Source organism: Mercenaria mercenaria, chromosome 10 (genome assembly GCF_021730395.1).
Source record: "Mercenaria mercenaria strain notata chromosome 10, MADL_Memer_1, whole genome shotgun sequence".
Taxonomy (NCBI): Eukaryota; Metazoa; Mollusca; class Bivalvia; order Venerida; family Veneridae; genus Mercenaria; species Mercenaria mercenaria.
Window position 1 is genome coordinate 28,206,816 of NC_069370.1, and position 16,968 is coordinate 28,223,783.

Genomic DNA, 16,968 nt, shown 5'->3' on the forward strand with positions numbered 1-16,968 from the left:
TGCTTGAGTCTGATAAAATGAATATTTCCAATTTTACTTTATTTTTTACTGTTACGTTTTACATTTCAAAATGTTTAATATATTTCTAAAATTTGTAACTATCTGCTTATACTATAACTTAATGTGTTAATTTTATGTTAGTAAGTAATTCTATTGAAAATTTCATCTTCTGTACGTATCCGCGATGTAACAGACTTTACATTTGAACTCGCTTGTTAGTTTCTGTGTCTGAACACTGACGTCTTAGATAGTTTCCCAAGTTTAAGTGTAGTCTTTGTCCGCGTCATTACTCCGAAAAAGTAAAAATACGTCGTCCGAGTATTTGTCAAGTTTTTTCTTATCAAAGTTTAGTAGATTTATCACCATAATCTCGAAATCTTAAAGACTTATTCCTATATGGGGTTTCGATACATTATCAAGTACTATTATTGATAGGCATTGTTGTTTCATCTAATGATTGATAAGTAAACACATAATGTGAACACTTTTTGTAGACTTTTTGGCAGTTTGAATCTTTTAGGATGGTTGTTATTATTCGCGTCTGCACTAGTATATAAATACACAGGAACTCATCATAAAGTTTAAAGATACCTCTTGAGACTATAAATAAAGTAGAAATTAGGAACCTTCCCTTGAAAGCTCTAAATTATTAGATAAGTAATGAAACAGAAATTTTTTAATAATTTTACTGACTAAACGAAGCATTAAGAAGCATTGAAAAAAGCTGTTCTTTCATATCATGTCATACCGAAATTAATCTTACAAGCTAAAGAAATCTGCAAACAGGTATTATACATAAGGAAACGAGTCTCAAACTCAGTAATCCGCGAAACTGTTCGTAAAGGGAAAATAGGTGTATTCACGAATCTGCTTGCCGTCATATCATTCTTGCCGTATTAGCATTTGCCGAAAACGTATTTTTTTCGCAGAAGACCAACAATGTTATTTCCAGTAAAGTGGTTCGCAGGCCTTCTTGGAGCCCAAATAAACAGCGGTGAAAAGCACAATAATGTAAAAGAAATCAATGCTGCATTATTCAGTAAAACACGGGTTTTTTCTTGCCGTATTACCCTCCAAGAATTTGCCGAATTTCGGGGTTGGAACGAATCTTTGCAAAAACTGCTTAGAATTTCAGAAAAACATTGTCTTGTGTTGATAGCCAACTATCTTGGCTTGAGCCTCGTAAAAAATTATTAAAATCGGTGAAAAAATGAAATACCTACGGTGTTTTTAAGTTCTGAATCGATGGATTTGTTTATTAATTTTCTTGCTGTAATGACGTCACATACCACGCGGTAATGTATACACTGTAATAAGATAGTATGTTTCTCTCATGTTTTCATTTATACCGTTTCTGACTCTTTTTTTCTTTCAAGGCAGAGGGGATGTTTAATATCAGGGAATAGTAATAAAGATACTGTTTATTTTCAATTCCATAAAGAGTTTGAAATTCCTCAAAGTTGTAGAATCATTTGTTTTCATAGCTTTACAAATCTTTGATCATTTTTACCCCTTTCTCCTACCATTTTTTATAGAAAATAGTTTTGCCTGATCTTTTGATCAATGAATTATTCCATATAATTTCTGTGGATACGTTTTTAATATTTTTGTTTTCAAAATTAATGTTAGACCAACTTGAGATAACGCCTTTAAGGAAGGTATTCTTGATTTAGAAGTAATGGAGTAAAAGAAGTTGCATTCAAAAAGCATTTTAACACCGAGTTTATTAATTTCCTTCAAATAAGATGTTTTCCGCGGCAAGCACCTTTATTTTCTGAGTTTAAAATTCGTTTCAGGTTAAAGGTCAGTAAATCAAATCCTTCTTTGTTTCATATAAAAAACGACAACTTCAGGTCGTCTTTATGTATCTTTAGAGAACATCACTTTTTCCTACACCTATTTTTCATGAAAGTTCTATCAAAACTAAACGAAAAAATGAAAAGAAAATAGGGGGTTGAATAGTTCCTAGTGAAATGCAAGTCAGTTGTGGTCTGCTAACCTAAAAATGGCGCATATTTGCTCTTGTCCGCACAATAAACACCTACTTCCGGTTACGATCTGCAAAACTTGCCATGTGGGGTGTATGAACATGAAAACCGTCTCATTTCATGCAGAATGTATTCTAGCAGTGAAAAAGTGTGATTAAAGCACTCGTTCTACACGAATTTGCGCAAAAAAAATGAGAAAATTAGGATCTATTTATTATGGACTTCTTTCGACACACCACGGAAGCACATTTTCGACCGAATTACTGACCTTATTCCTTCACCCAGCTACCTTTTATTGCATTTTCAAATGCTTGCACATCAATCATTTTTAAACCACCATCCTTGTAATCTTTTATAATTGTTTTTCGAGATATTTTGTCTGGTTTTCCATCCCAAAGAAATTAGTAGAGGCATCTAGTTAGTTCTGAAAAATAATTATCTGGTGGGATTTCTAACACTGTTAAGGGAAAAAATAATTTTTAGGATAGCAAACGTCTTTATTACTGTTATTTTTCCTAACGAACTCAGTTCATGTTTTTTCCATTTATTCAGACACGCATATAATTCTTCATTTTTTTTATCATAATTTAATTTATTCGTTTAGTTTTTTTTATTTGTAAAACTTACTCCTAAAGTTGTAGCTTGGTCTGATGTCCATTTGAATGATTTCATTTTACAAAATATGTTTTCATTGTAACGCAAAGATCCTGCTCTTAATTTAAAACCGTTGATTTTTTAAAATTTAGTTTAAGGCTGAATTTTAGACTATTTTATATGCTTTATATGCTCAGTACATCTAGAAACGCAACGTTTTTACCCTCGATTTTTCATACTTTCCTTTATAATTTCCTTGTACATGTATAGTTGAATTATATAAAGGGTCTAAATTCACGTTGGAACTGGCACACAGTTAATAAACTGTAAAACCACCATTTGCATTTACCAATGCAAGGCAGCGTCGGTTAAAAAATATTGACTGTAGACCAAGTGTTGCGTTTATATATGTACTCAGTATATTTTAGACAACTCAGTTGGTATTTGTGTACTTTTAAAGTCATGATTATTGGGAATACCTTGTTACCCTGTTTAATGGAACAGCATCCACACATACAATTTACAATACATCTCTGCATCTTCTCTCTGTCCATACTGTGATCTGTTAGCTGTAAAACCCAAAACCATTCAGTGACATGCAGTTATTACAGAACAAATGACAGTAGTAGACCGTCGCGGAAACACAAGACAAACACGAAACAGACGCAAAGCCAACGATAATTAACCATTGCAACCAACCGAGATCACTTTAAAACAATAGCAACCAATACAACGACAAATACTGACCATTGCATCCATATCCTGATTTATCAAACGCTTTAATTCAACCTAAAACTTTCTGCAACTCAAGTTTTACAACAAACATGTCCGACTAAGCACTTTTCACAAAACACCACAAAGAGCGGGAACTTAAAACAGAACCATGACCATGAACAGCTAAATTTAGTAACAAGGAATCCCTAATATTCCAAGGGAAATAACCATGACTTTAAAACTACATAAATACCAACAGGTTGTCTAAAATATAAAATAGTCTAAAATTCAGCTCTACTGCAGGTTAAAAAATTACTTGTAAACTCAATTCCAATGTCCTTTTCGCTAGTGTCAGTTTTCAATTTATGTCGGTTACCATCCTTATCAGCCATAACATAATTATTCGAAATTACATTTCTTGTTACCGTAGTTAACTACCTTGCACTTTTGAACATTGAAATTCATTAGCCAGTCTTTGCTATACTTGCACAGGTTGTCTATGTCTTTTTGTATTTCTTCTTGAGATCTGTTGTCGATTTTACATTTCGATAAAGCTTACAATTGTCCGCAAACATTTTACAAACATTCCCTACTACATCTGGCAAATCGTTCACGAATATAATGAAGAGAACTGGTCCTAGTATTGGACTCTGCGGAATCCCTGAAATGACGTCCTTCATCTCGTATAATTAAGTTACCGTCCACCACCACTCTTTGCCTTCGGTTAGGTAAGAGTTCAATAGTGGTCCTTGTACCCCATAACCCTCTACCTTCTGAATTTGTCAAAGCTTTACGGAAGTCAAGATATATAGTATCAACCCGAGCATCATCGTCTAGGTAATGGAGATCTCAAGCCACGTGCAATTCGAAGCATAGAAAGCAAATACTAGCATCAAGGACGTAAATTGACAATATTTATGTCATTGATAATGGAAATAGCTTGATAATTACGCAGACTCGAACAGTTTTATATGAGATAAGAAAATGCGGAACTCTAATGATGAGATCAGAAAACAAAGAAATTTTACAGTTCAAAGAAACCTATTAACAGTTTGAAGTGATGGAGTATGTGCATATATGAGACTAAGCTCCTCACAGCGGTTACCTTCCCTTGCGTTCATTATAACCGTGATTTATGTACCGTAAGGGGAAGTAATCGCTGCGGGAAGTTAATAGGTTATATAGCAGTAATTGGATCAAAATGTGCTTCCGTGGTGTAGTCGAAAAAAGTCTAATAAATAGATCCTAAGTTTTCCATTTTTCGCACATTTGCGCATAAACTGGGGCCAAATGGGCATTAATTATTTCACTCGTGCAATGAATTTTACATAAAATAAGACATTTTTCATGCTAATATTCGCATGTTTTCGAATTGTTTTTCTTGAAAACGAAAGTAGGATGTTTATTCTGCGGCCTGCTTTCTGATATGCGGCAGTATGAGGGTACCTGTCTTCAGTTGACTTGCATTTCACTGCATACTATTCAGCACCCAATTTTCTTTTCGTTTTATTGAAGCAAATGTATGGATATCTTATGGAAAATAGGTCTACGGCGGAGAGAAAATCCAGAAACTGTATCAAAATTGTTCTGAAGTAGCTGAATTTTATATGAATCAAAGAACAATTTCTTTTCTTGGCATATTGCCCATAAGTGACAAATCAGGTATTTTTCGCAAAGTGGCAGCAGACAGAGCGGAATTTCATAATTCTATTTCTAATAACGTATAACGACATTGTGGCACAGAACAGAGAGTTATTTTTTTATTTTTTTTATTTATGACTAAATTTTCGCACATGGGGTGATAATTTCGCTAAATCTGGTGCAGATCAAATCCCGTATTTGTATGATCTAGACATGAAATCACGATGGATTTGTTAAATCCGTGGCATTTTAGACAAAGTAGTGCTTATTTTACCTTCTGTGCACTTAAACATTGCTGAACTCATGTAAAACACTCGAAAAATGCGAAAACGTGCACATGAAGAGACATTTTTGGCCAAAAAACGGGCATGGGATGGCCTTAGAAAAACGCGAATTGTTGTCTTTACTGAAGGTTTTCTGAGAAATAAATGCAAAAATTTCGGAAAATTAGATAAAATAGTTTCCCTTATAGGTTAGTAATTGGGTCAAAAATGTGCTTCCGCGGTGTAGTCGAAAGAAGTCCCTAAGAAGATCCTAATTTTTCCATTTCCCGTGCATTTGCGCATAAACCGTGGACCAAAATGGACATTATTTCACTCATGGAATTAATTTTACATAAACTATTACACTTTTCGTGCTAATATTCGCATGTTTTCGAGTTTTTTACTTTAAAACGAAAGTAGGGTGTTTATTCTGCGGACCGCTTTCTGAAATGCGACAATATGAGGGAACCTGACTTCAGTTGACTTGCATTTCACTGCATGCTATTCAACACCCCTTTTTCTTTTCGTTTTCTTGAAGCAAATATATGGATATCATGTGGAAAATAGGTCTACAACGGAGAGAAAATCTAGAAACTGTATCAAAATTGTTTTGAAGTAGCTGAAATTTATATGAAACAAAGGACAAATTCTTTTAGCCTTAAGAACGGAAAACTACGGTACTACACGGAAATTAGACGTAACTAATAGATCACAGTCACCCAAGCGCAGATCAGGGTAAACAAAGGGCCTTGTTGATGCTGAGGATCTAAGATGCTGCGGCTTTTTGCATTATTTGCTCTTTTACAAATAGGTATTTTTAATTTTTCAAAAATACTGATTTAATATTCTATCGGTTTGGTGTTTCTGATTTTATATTTATTTTATTTTTGTTTCTTCATAGACGACAGCCGATAATTGACAAATTATTTGTTATCCAGAGACTTTCAGCAGTAAGATTCACCGATTTCGGAGACAGTCTCCGGATCGGGAGATTTTTCATGGCACGAAAGTGCTGTCTGATGTACCCCAAATCAGAGAATGTCTCCCGATCTGGAGACAGCGTGTGATAGTGGGTTCTATTTGTTTTTTTCGCGCAACAAACGCTTCTTCGGCGCATTTTTTCGCCTTCATAAGTCGAAAGAGCAATTTTGATGAAGGAAGACCAAAGGTTCAAAAACATTTACCAAAGATTTTCTTGGAGAAACACCGCCGAAAGTATATAAAACGTAATTATTTTGCATTCATTTCTGATTTCTTCAGTCTCAAACGAGATTCATGATACTATTAAATAAAGGAAGTGGCTATTCCTACGGTCCCGTAAGAATAGCCTCACAGGCTATTCCTACGGCTCTCCCGTAAGAATAGTGAAATAGCCCGCAGGTGGCTATTCCTACGGCTCTAAAGACAGTATTGTAAGCCCATCTTGTATTGCATTGTACTGAATTAATTCAACTGGTATATTTTCGAACAGCCTTTTCCATTATCAGGCAGGGTTTGCATGGTATTTACCAGTGCGGTAATTACCGGTGGTAATTCCCGGTAATTCCCGTACCGGGAAATACTCATAAAAATTGCAAAAGTGGGAAATACTGGGAAATACTCAAATTTTCAGCAAAAAACAGTTTATTTTGACAAAAAAAACCCACAAAATATCTGTTAAATAACTAGCATTTGCATGCACACATACACTATGGCAAAAATCATATTATATTCCACTGTCAGACCCCTGGTGACCATGAAAGTTCCTTCATCACCAGTCCAATTCCTCTTTGGACCTTAACATGCGGAAGCAAAACACCAGTTTTGCTGCTTTTTTCACTCCAAGTCTATTTCTAAGTTTTGTTTGAATGACAGCAAAATCCACAGTCTTTACACTTTGCTTTTTGTTTTGAACCATCATCAGATTCTATGATATCATAAAAATTCCACACAGGATCTTTGGGCTTCATATTAATGCTAACTGTCACAGGATGAAAAGCGGAATGAAGTACTTTTGAAAAATAAAAAGCAATTACATGTATTTTGAGAAATTGAATAAATGCTCAGAGGTTTGACTGATGAATTTCTTTCACTGTTTCGTGAAATCACAATGGTGGGAATTATTTTACAGCAAAGTATTGTTACTTTATTTGCAACAAACATGTGCAATAGGATAGTTAAATATAGTGCTTGGGGCTATACTGTATATTCTGTATCATTATAGAATCTGTCAATAATCCACCAATTAGCAGTAACACCTCCCCTGTATTTTGGAGTGTATAATTGGACTATTTGTAAGGCCTGAAGAGTATTCCCCAGTATTTCTCACTGGTATTTCCCGGGAATTACCCGTATTTCCCGCCGTCCCGGGAAATACGAGTATTTCCCGTCTTTTTGCCAACCCTGTTATCAGGTCTTGGAAAGTGGCATGTTTACAGATTATCTGTAAATTTACAGATAATCTCTAATTTTACAGATTTTTCGATCTATAAATTTACAGATCAAATGTTTGAAAACTTCTAAAATCATACTTGGACTCAAAATTGCAGCTTGAAATTAATTGATTTACTTATGGTACTGATAAATAAAGGTCAATTGTAACTTTCAGTCATTTCTGTTGACTTTGATTTTTTTGAAAATGCCAAAAATTTAGTCAATAAAAATGGCTGAAACTCACAAATGATGTTAATTTGTGCATACTGTAAATAAACCAATTAATTTCAAGCTGCGGTTTTAGGGATAAATGTAATTTCATCAATTTTCATACACACAATCTGTAAATTTACAGATCGAAAAATCTGTAAATTATTTGTAAATTTACAGATAATCTGTAAATGTACCACTTTCCTAGACCTGATTATTCGAAATCACTTCCTGTTCTCTCGATGTGATAGTGAAAAGTAAACAATTTTTCGAAAATATACCATTTGAATTAATTAGGTACAGTGCAATTCAAAATGGACATACGAAACTGTCTTTAGAGCCGTAGGAATAGCCACTTATGGGCTATTTCACTATTCTTACGGGAGAGCCGTAGGAATAGCCTGTGAGGCTATTCTTACGGGACCGTAGGAATAGCCACCTCCTTAAATAAAAGTAGCCTGTGCCCCTATATTCTCGCGGTATTAGTAGCAATATTTACAGTAAGCAAGCAAATAAAAATGTAACAGTTATTTAGTTTAATAAATAATTTCAAATAATTCATTATCTATCAAAACGTACAAGTTTTGACACAAAATATAATTAAAGGAAGTGTCTAGTCGTCCGGTAACCGGACACCTAGACTGCTTTCTAGTCGTCCGGTAACCGGACGACTAGCATTTCCCCTGGCGATTTTCTAGTCGTCCGGTAATCGATTTCTCAGTGAATAAGCAGTGTTCTGGTTTAAGGTATAGGTCCATGTTTCGGAGAAAAAAGTTCGAACGTCATCAAATCATAGAAAGAAAGCATTGTTTTACATGAAAATTTGACAGCGTATAAAACATTTCTATTATTCTACAAAACCATTGTCAGTTTACTCATATATTTACTGAATTCTGGAAAGGGACTGCATGAAGGGGCCACACTTCTGGACAGTTCAGCGCCTTTAAAAACACCATTTTTTAAAAGCTGTTACATGTCTTCGTTTTGATGCATTTGCCACATCGTGCGAGTGTTTAAACTTTACATAACTAGGTAAAACATCGTTTTTGACAATTGTTTACATTTATTTCTTTACAAATGGCATTCTTATTTAAAGGGGGACAACTCATTTAGAATATTTTAAGTATCCAACTCTGTGGGACAGAACAATAAAACATGTATTGGACAGATAAGTTGTGTGTCGAGATGCTGTTCATTTACTGAAAAAGTCTGTTGTTTTGTGATATACCGCTAAACCTTAATTTTACCTGTTATTTATTTAAGATATCAATACCTATCTGCAAACAGAAATTTGTTTGAATACATACCAAAGTGTATTTTATATCTTCTCGAGAAATTTACTGCCTTTTCAGCTGATAAAACAGAAGTTTGCAAAAATCAATAATGACGAAACGAATAGAAGCGGATGATTGTGTCGTTGTCATCTTGCTCTATTATTAGATGAGCACCGAACTATGCATTGTGCATTATAATGTTTTCTATTTGTTACTCTTTTTTTATTACGAAATTTTATTATATATGTCTGAGACATAAAAAAAAAAGATACGCTTGTGTAAAATTATTTTAAAATTAGGCCAGTTGTTTTGGACCGGAAGAATTTTAAAAGTTTCTAAAGTATACATAGAGGGGCAAAATGACCACGCCCTCTGGCGGCCATCTTTTTTGACAATCAAAATAATTTGAATAATCTTGGCAGAAAGTTACAATTTTTGTACAATTTTTTAGCTCACCTGAGCACAAAGTGCTCATGGTGAGGTATTGTGATCACGCTGTGTCCGTCGTCCGTCCGTGCGTCAAGTCGTCCGTCGTCAACATTTGTGTTTACACGACATCTCCTCCAAAACCACTGAATGGATTTTGATGAAACTTGGCCATGATGTTTCTTGGGTGGTCCTCTACCAAAGTTGTTCAAACGGTTCCGCTTGGTTGCACATAGGGGCTGCCAGAGCTAAAAACAGAAAAAAACTTCAAACAAATCTTCAAACGAAATCTTTTTTGTGTGAAACTGCTGGCCCGATTTTAAAATAATTTTGCACAAATGGTTCTTGTGTGGCCCTCTACCAAGATTGTTCAAATTATTCCGATTCGTCAAAAAACATGGCTGACAGGGGGCGTGGTCACTTTTCTTCTCTGAATCAATAATGGCTAGACCCTAATTTGGCATGTGATATCAGATTTGTAATGTCTACCATAATTGTTCAAATTATTACTCTAGGTTCAAAAGTGTATGTGATATGTATATAATATAGGTTAACATAGAAGAAACCTAACTCTGTACTTATACAAACATACTTGAAGCCTTGTACACAGGTGAGCGCTTTAGGGTCAATGACCCCCTTGTTTTTATTTTAAAATCGAGCCAGCACTTTAATACAAGAAAATAATTGTTTATGATATAAGCGGTACTGCAATAAGCGGCATAATATAATTTACAGTGATCATTTTGGCTGAATTATGGCCCTTTTTGGACTTGGAAATTGGTTTAGTTTTCCATACAAGTCCACCTTTTGTCAAAACTATTTGACATGTGGCTTTGAAACTTTGAATACTTGTTCATTATCATGATCTCTATCTGTAGTCAAGGGTATGTAACTATGTCAAAGATATTTGGCTGAATTTTGACCCTTTTTGAACTTGGAAGTTGGTTCAGTTTTCGTACCAGTCCATATTTTGTGTAAACTGTTTGACATTATGGCTTTGAAACATTTATCACTTGTGTATTATAACAGTCTTTATCTGTAGGCAAGAGTACATAACTCTATCAAGTACTTTGGCTGAATTATGGCCCTTTATTGGACGTGGATATAAGTTACCAGTTAAAATTAATAGTTTTTGAATAACTTGTTAATTTGTAACGAATTTATTTGCTTTTGTAAATATCAAGAGAATTTGAAATTTAATTTTAATGCAACATAGAATATCGACATTAAAGTTTTCGCTCGGGAAAGAAAACAGTGGTATTCACTTAAAGTAAACAAAGTAATTATCCATTTAAACATTTAGATGCTTGTCTACATGTCTGAAACAACAAATTAATCGAATTATATCACATGACATTTCAAATTTCAGGAAACTATTAATGTGTAACATACAGCTGTTAAAAATTATGTTTTATCTGCTTTTTTTTTTCAGGGCAAGATTACGAAAAATAGTGCTGAGCAAGAGCCTTGGAAGCAACAACTCACAATTTAATTTTTTTTTATTTTTTTTTTTGTAAACATAATTTTATTAGCATTAAATGTCATATATGTTTATAGCCTCATATAAAACATAACCTGTGTATAGGTAATGCTTACAGAAATTATTTTGTGTTTATTATATAATTCATATTATGTATTCACTACTGACAAAAATTGTTTATTCTCCATTCTGTATTATTTTCGGCAAGATTAAGATACTTTCATATTCGTAATATTTGCATATTCGTAATAACGTATATGATCTTTTTCATAAAATTTTGTCTGTGTAATAGACTAAAGGGAACAGAAACAAAATATGAAATAGAATTATACTGTTTAGTTTTAACAACTGCACGTGTATTTGTCACGTTATGTGTGTGATTATTACATGACGATTTATAGAATATGTCTGTCTGTATTTTGTGTAAATAATCTTCAATTGTTGGTATCGTTTGTATCTATGTACATGTTATGAATAAGAAATAAAATCAAATGGAAGCATTATATGAGAACGCAACATAGCAAAATATTTTTTTCTTTCTAGTGTAAATCATTCTTGGCTTTATTTGTTTGAATTGTTTGTGCTTCCTAATAAATATTATATTCCGTTAAATTTCGTATAGAAAAAAAGTGAATTAATAAAAGATATAGAAGCCCGATTTTCGTTTTCTGCTTCTTCCCTCCTCTGGTGTTGTGCTGTAATTTTCACTCTTGTTGAAAGTTTCTACCAGTACCCGTAAGTATAGATAACAACTACTTTACGCTTTCATTATTTATTATAAACCGTATGGAAATGATACATATTTATTAGTGGCTTTAAAACATCCTGTAGTGAACAGACCCGCACGACGGCCAAAAATCTAGTCGTATGTGATTATCACTACTCTTGTAGTCCAAGCAAGACTGTCTAGCTGAACGTGCCTCACGTATGACTAGCTTTAGGACCGTGCGGGACCGTATTACTAGCCACAACCGCGTCTTGCTCCGAAACTTCACTTCTGTTTTTTTTTCTCTTCTATTTTTTATATACTAGTAGTTGATGTGTACCTGAAATATAAAACAATTGCTTCATAACTTTTGATTTATCCCTTGTTTCATTGTAAATTTTACGATAATAAATCATTGCAAATTGAAAATAAACTAGACTACATGTACAAGTGAAAATGATATTGATTTAAACATCGAACAATTTTCATGACTTGAAGTTAAAATTAACTGTTTGAAACTGCATTTTATAGAAAGAAGTTTTACTCGAAAACTATAAAATTTAAATACTCTTTATTGATGTCGACAATTACCTAATTAGCACTTGTTATACCAACATGAACTTATTAATCATAAGTAACTTACCAAATAATTTCGCAACGTGAAAATTGGCAAACATGCTAAACGAAAGAAAGACTTAGGCAGTTTAATTGCAACAGAGGTGAGTAAAACATTTATTCCAACATGTAATGTTAGTAGTAATTGTTAGTGGACGTTTTAACATTTTTTACATACAACTATGAACATAAACAAAGGAAACAAAACAGTTTATAATTACACATCTTATAAGCTTAGTGTTCACCTGAAAACAGAAAACAATATTGTTAAAACAAAATATAGGAGCAAAAATTATCTTTCTACAATCAAAAACGGGATTAATTGAGACGATCTGAACACGGAGAATCACCGCAATTGTACACCGCGACGCACCGTGTCCGCCGATCGCTAGGCAGCCGATAACGGACTCGGTGTCCGTTTCGATGTGCTAGCGTGTTCGGGACACCGCAAAAGGACACAGTCAATCGTTTTTTGTCACCGAGGTCGCGCGAAAAATTGACCTTTCATCTTGGACGTACTGTAGGATGTTTTGGCCAAGAAAATTTTTGAGGTAGGATGTTTTGGCCAAAAATAAATTATTTCCATAATATGCAAATTAATATCTGGACATTAATATGTTATCATATGTTACAGTATAATTGATCATTCATTTTAAATAAATAATTGTGAATAAGATTTATTTTCATAACTCTTTTGTTTTGTTGTAAATGGCAAATATTTTCACATACACACACATATACAATGTGTATATGTTTAATATATATATAAAAAAATTATAAAAATAAAATACCATGAGTATGTTTTATTATCAGTTTAATTTGTTCACTTTTACTATAACATTCTTTAGAATAATCTCCAAACCATATTTTGCACGATATGAAACCACAATTTATTTTTGGCCAAAACGTCCTACCCTCAAAAAATGCCTGGCCAAAACATCCTAGGCCGAAAGATCCTAGGCCAAAACGTCCGGGCCAAAACGTCCGCTGGCCAAAACGTCCTAGAATGATCCAGTTAATTTATTGAAGTTAATATTCTTTAAGATTCATTAAGATTCATTTACAGAGGATGCTTCTATCAGTTTCCATGAGTTCCTAGCTTCATGAAACATAGATATACTTCAATGAATGATCAGGCCCGCCCCCAAGTTGGCCCCCAAGAAGTAACCTATAATCATCAAAGTTGCACCAAACTATATTGGCAAAGAAATAATATTTCCTCAAAATTTATGCCCAAAAACGCACCAGAGGCCACTATTTCATACCTTTATTTAAACAATTTCCAGGGGGAGAACCCCCTGACCCCCCTCATATTATAAGAAATTACCCCTCCAGTTCCTCAGAATTTAGTAAAAAAATGCACCAGAGGCCACCATTTCATATCTGTATTTCAAAATTTTCCAGGGGGAGAGTCCCCTCATCTCCCTAAAATTACACACATCAAATTTTAGACCAAAAAATGCACTACAATCCAGCATTTCATACCTGTATTTCAAATTTTTCCAGGGGGAGAACCCCCCTCCTCCCCCTCCCCCCCCCCCCCCCCCCCTCCCCCCCCCCCGCCCCCCCCCCCCCCCCCCCCCCCCTAAATTGAGAGCAGTACCCCTCCAGTACCTCAACATTTAGACAAAAAATTGCACCAGTGTCCACCATTTCATACCTGTATATCAAAAACTTTCATGGGGAAACCCCAATTTTCCTAACACAGACAGAGGCCCCCCCTCGCCTATCTACCCCCTCTCAGCGCTATGCACTGCGCCGGTGATGCATTTTTTCTAAACTGGTGCTCCCCCCATTCAAATATTTCTGGATCCGGGCGTGGTGATGATGAAAAGCAACAATATATATGGTCAAAAGGCAGGCACGACATGTTGCCTGTGGGCATCTAGTCCTAATTTAGCCCTTATATTTGGCAAAAATAGCCCTAATTTTAGCCCTAATTTTTTGCCAAATAGTGCTTGAAAGCCTGTTATGACCAGCAGATAACCCCTATTGATTTTGAGGCTAATAGGTCAAAGGTCAAGGTCACATTGACCCAGAACAGTAGAACTTTTGTGTACAGTGACCAGATAATTTCTGTTCCTTGTGCGATTACTGAATGCATCAAGGGGGGCATTTCATGTTCAACAAGCTCTTGTTCTGTCAGAATGTCCATCTCTGTGAAATCTAACTCATATTAAAACATGAGTTACATGAGCTAAAAAAGTAGGTCACTAGGTTAAATCTTAGCAATCACATAGTGACAAGGTGAGCTTTTGTGATCACCCTTCGTCCGTCGTCAGTCCGTGCTTGCGTCAACAATTCCTTGTCTGCACGATAGTGGTTTCATTTATAATTTTATTTTAACCAAACTTGCACACAACTTGTATCACCATAAGGTCACGGTTCCTTTCTTGAACTGGCCAGATCCCATTATGGGTTCCAGAGTTATGGCCCCTGAAAGGGCCAAAATTAGCTATTTTGACCTTGTCTGCACAATAGCAGCTTTATTTATGATTTGATTTTTACCAAACTGGCACACAACTTTTATCACCACGAGATCATGGTTCCTTTCTTGAACTGGCCAGATTCCATTATGGGTTCCAGAGTTATGGCCCCTTAAAGGGCCAGAATTAGCTATTTTGACCTTGTCTGCACAATAGCAGCTTCATTTATGATTTGAATTTAACCAAACTTGCACACAACTTGTATCACCATAAAATCTTGGTTCCTTTCTTGAACTGGCGAGATTCCGTTATGGGTTCCAGAGTGATGGAAAAATTAGCTATTTTGACCTTGTCTGCACAATAGCAGCTTCATTTATGATTTGAATTTAATCAAACTTGCACAAAACTTGTGTCACCATAAGATCTCGGTTCCTTTCTTGATCCGGCCAGATCCCAAAATGGGTTCCAGAGTTATGGCCCCTTAAAGGGCCAAAATTAGCTATTTTGACCTTGTCTGCACAATAGCAGCTCCATTTATGATTTGATTTTAACCAAACTTGCAAACAACTTGTATCACCACGAGATCTTCCTTCCTTTCTTCAACTGGCCAGATTCCTTTATGGGTTCCAGAGTTATGGCCCCTTAAAGGTCCAAAATTGGCTATTTTGGCTTTTGCAGCCATATAGAGACTTCATTTATGGTTTAATTTGATACAAACTTCCAAAATATCTTCAACAACAATAAATCTTGGATTCCATGACAAATCAGATCCAATCATAGGTTCCAGAGTTATTTTATATCTGATTACCTCCCCTGATTGTAATCAAAATGGATTTATATTAGTAAGTACTTATAGGACTTATTTGAAATTTCATTATTGTTATTAGTTGGACAGAGACAATCATGGTAGATAACTATGGACTGGTTTTATGTCAAATTACCTCCCCTTATTTCAAATTAAAATGGGTATATCTGCATAACTAATGAAGATACTGATCTGAAATTTCATTTATGTCAACAGATTTATTTGGCAGATCCTTCTTTTGTTCACTTACAATATTTATTTTTTTTAATTACTTCCCTTTTCATTTTATGTTACTATAAATAGCTTATTTTTAGTAACTTTTTTATTATTGGCCGTAGTGAAAAACGGAGACCACTTTTCTGTGGTACAACATGGATGGTACCTCCAATTTTTATACGCCCGTTTGAAAAACGGGACGTATTATGGGAACGCCCCTGGCGGGCGGGCGGGCGGCGTCCACAGACTTTGTCCGGAGCATATCTTCTACATGCATGGAGGGATTTTGTTGAAACTTGGCACAGTTGTTCACCATCATGAGACGGAGTGTCATGCACAAGAACCAGGTCCCTAGGTCTAAGGTCAAGGTCACACTTAGAGGTCAAAGATCAAATTCAAGAATGACTTTGTCCGGAGCATATCTTCTTCATGCATGGAGGGATTTTGATGAAAGTTGGCACAGTTGTTCATCATCATGAGACGGAGTGTCATGCGCAGTTCACTTTTTAGAATTACTTCCCTTTGTTGTTACTATAAATAGCTTATATTGTAACTTTTTCATTACTAGTCGTAGGGAAAAATCGAGACCACTTTTCTGTAGTACAACATGCATGCTACATCCAATTAGTTGTTACTATAAATAACTTATATTGTAACTTTTTTATAATTGACCGTAGGGAAAAAACAAGACCACTCTTCTGTGGTACAACATAGATGTTACTTTCAAATTTTAGGTCTATTTTAAGGTATCTCTACCTGGTAAGGAGTCTTTTTGTGGACTTAGAAAAACAAAAGACTTACAAAGATTACTAAACAACCACAAAATTAAAATTCCATTTGCAAATACAGGTGCTAGAGTAAAGAAATTTGCTGTGACGGGCGTATATTGTGACATTCTGGCACTCTTGTTAGATGTATTTTGACATATCTATACCTTGTAAGAATTTTTTTTTCTTTTTGGTTAAATTTCTTCCCTTTGTTGTTCCTGTCCTTTGGACTTTGATATTTTACTGAGGACCTTCTTGTCCTCAAGTGCAATGATAACAGGTGAGCGATATAGGGCCATCATGGCCCTCTTGTTTACCAGATTTCCATCAAACCTTGTTATAATTATCAGTACCAAGCTTATTTGTGCATACATGTGCCAAGCGGGTTCCAATTGGATGAATTTTATGCCCCCCTTCGAGGAAGGAGGGGT

General features: G+C 34.9%; 1 protein-coding gene across 1 annotated transcript in view; it reads left to right on the top strand.

Annotated features, from left to right (window-relative positions):
* The first annotated feature begins 5,902 nt into the window (after positions 1-5,902).
* The window catches only part of LOC123560855 (vascular endothelial growth factor receptor 1-like), a 100,451-nt gene continuing 89,385 nt past the window's right edge, over positions 5,903-16,968 (top strand). Inside the window, exon 1 of the mRNA XM_053516837.1 lies at positions 5,903-6,011. Coding sequence (XP_053372812.1) covers positions 5,972-6,011 — 40 coding nt within the window. The 5' untranslated portion in view covers positions 5,903-5,971. The remainder of the gene's footprint in view (positions 6,012-16,968) is intronic.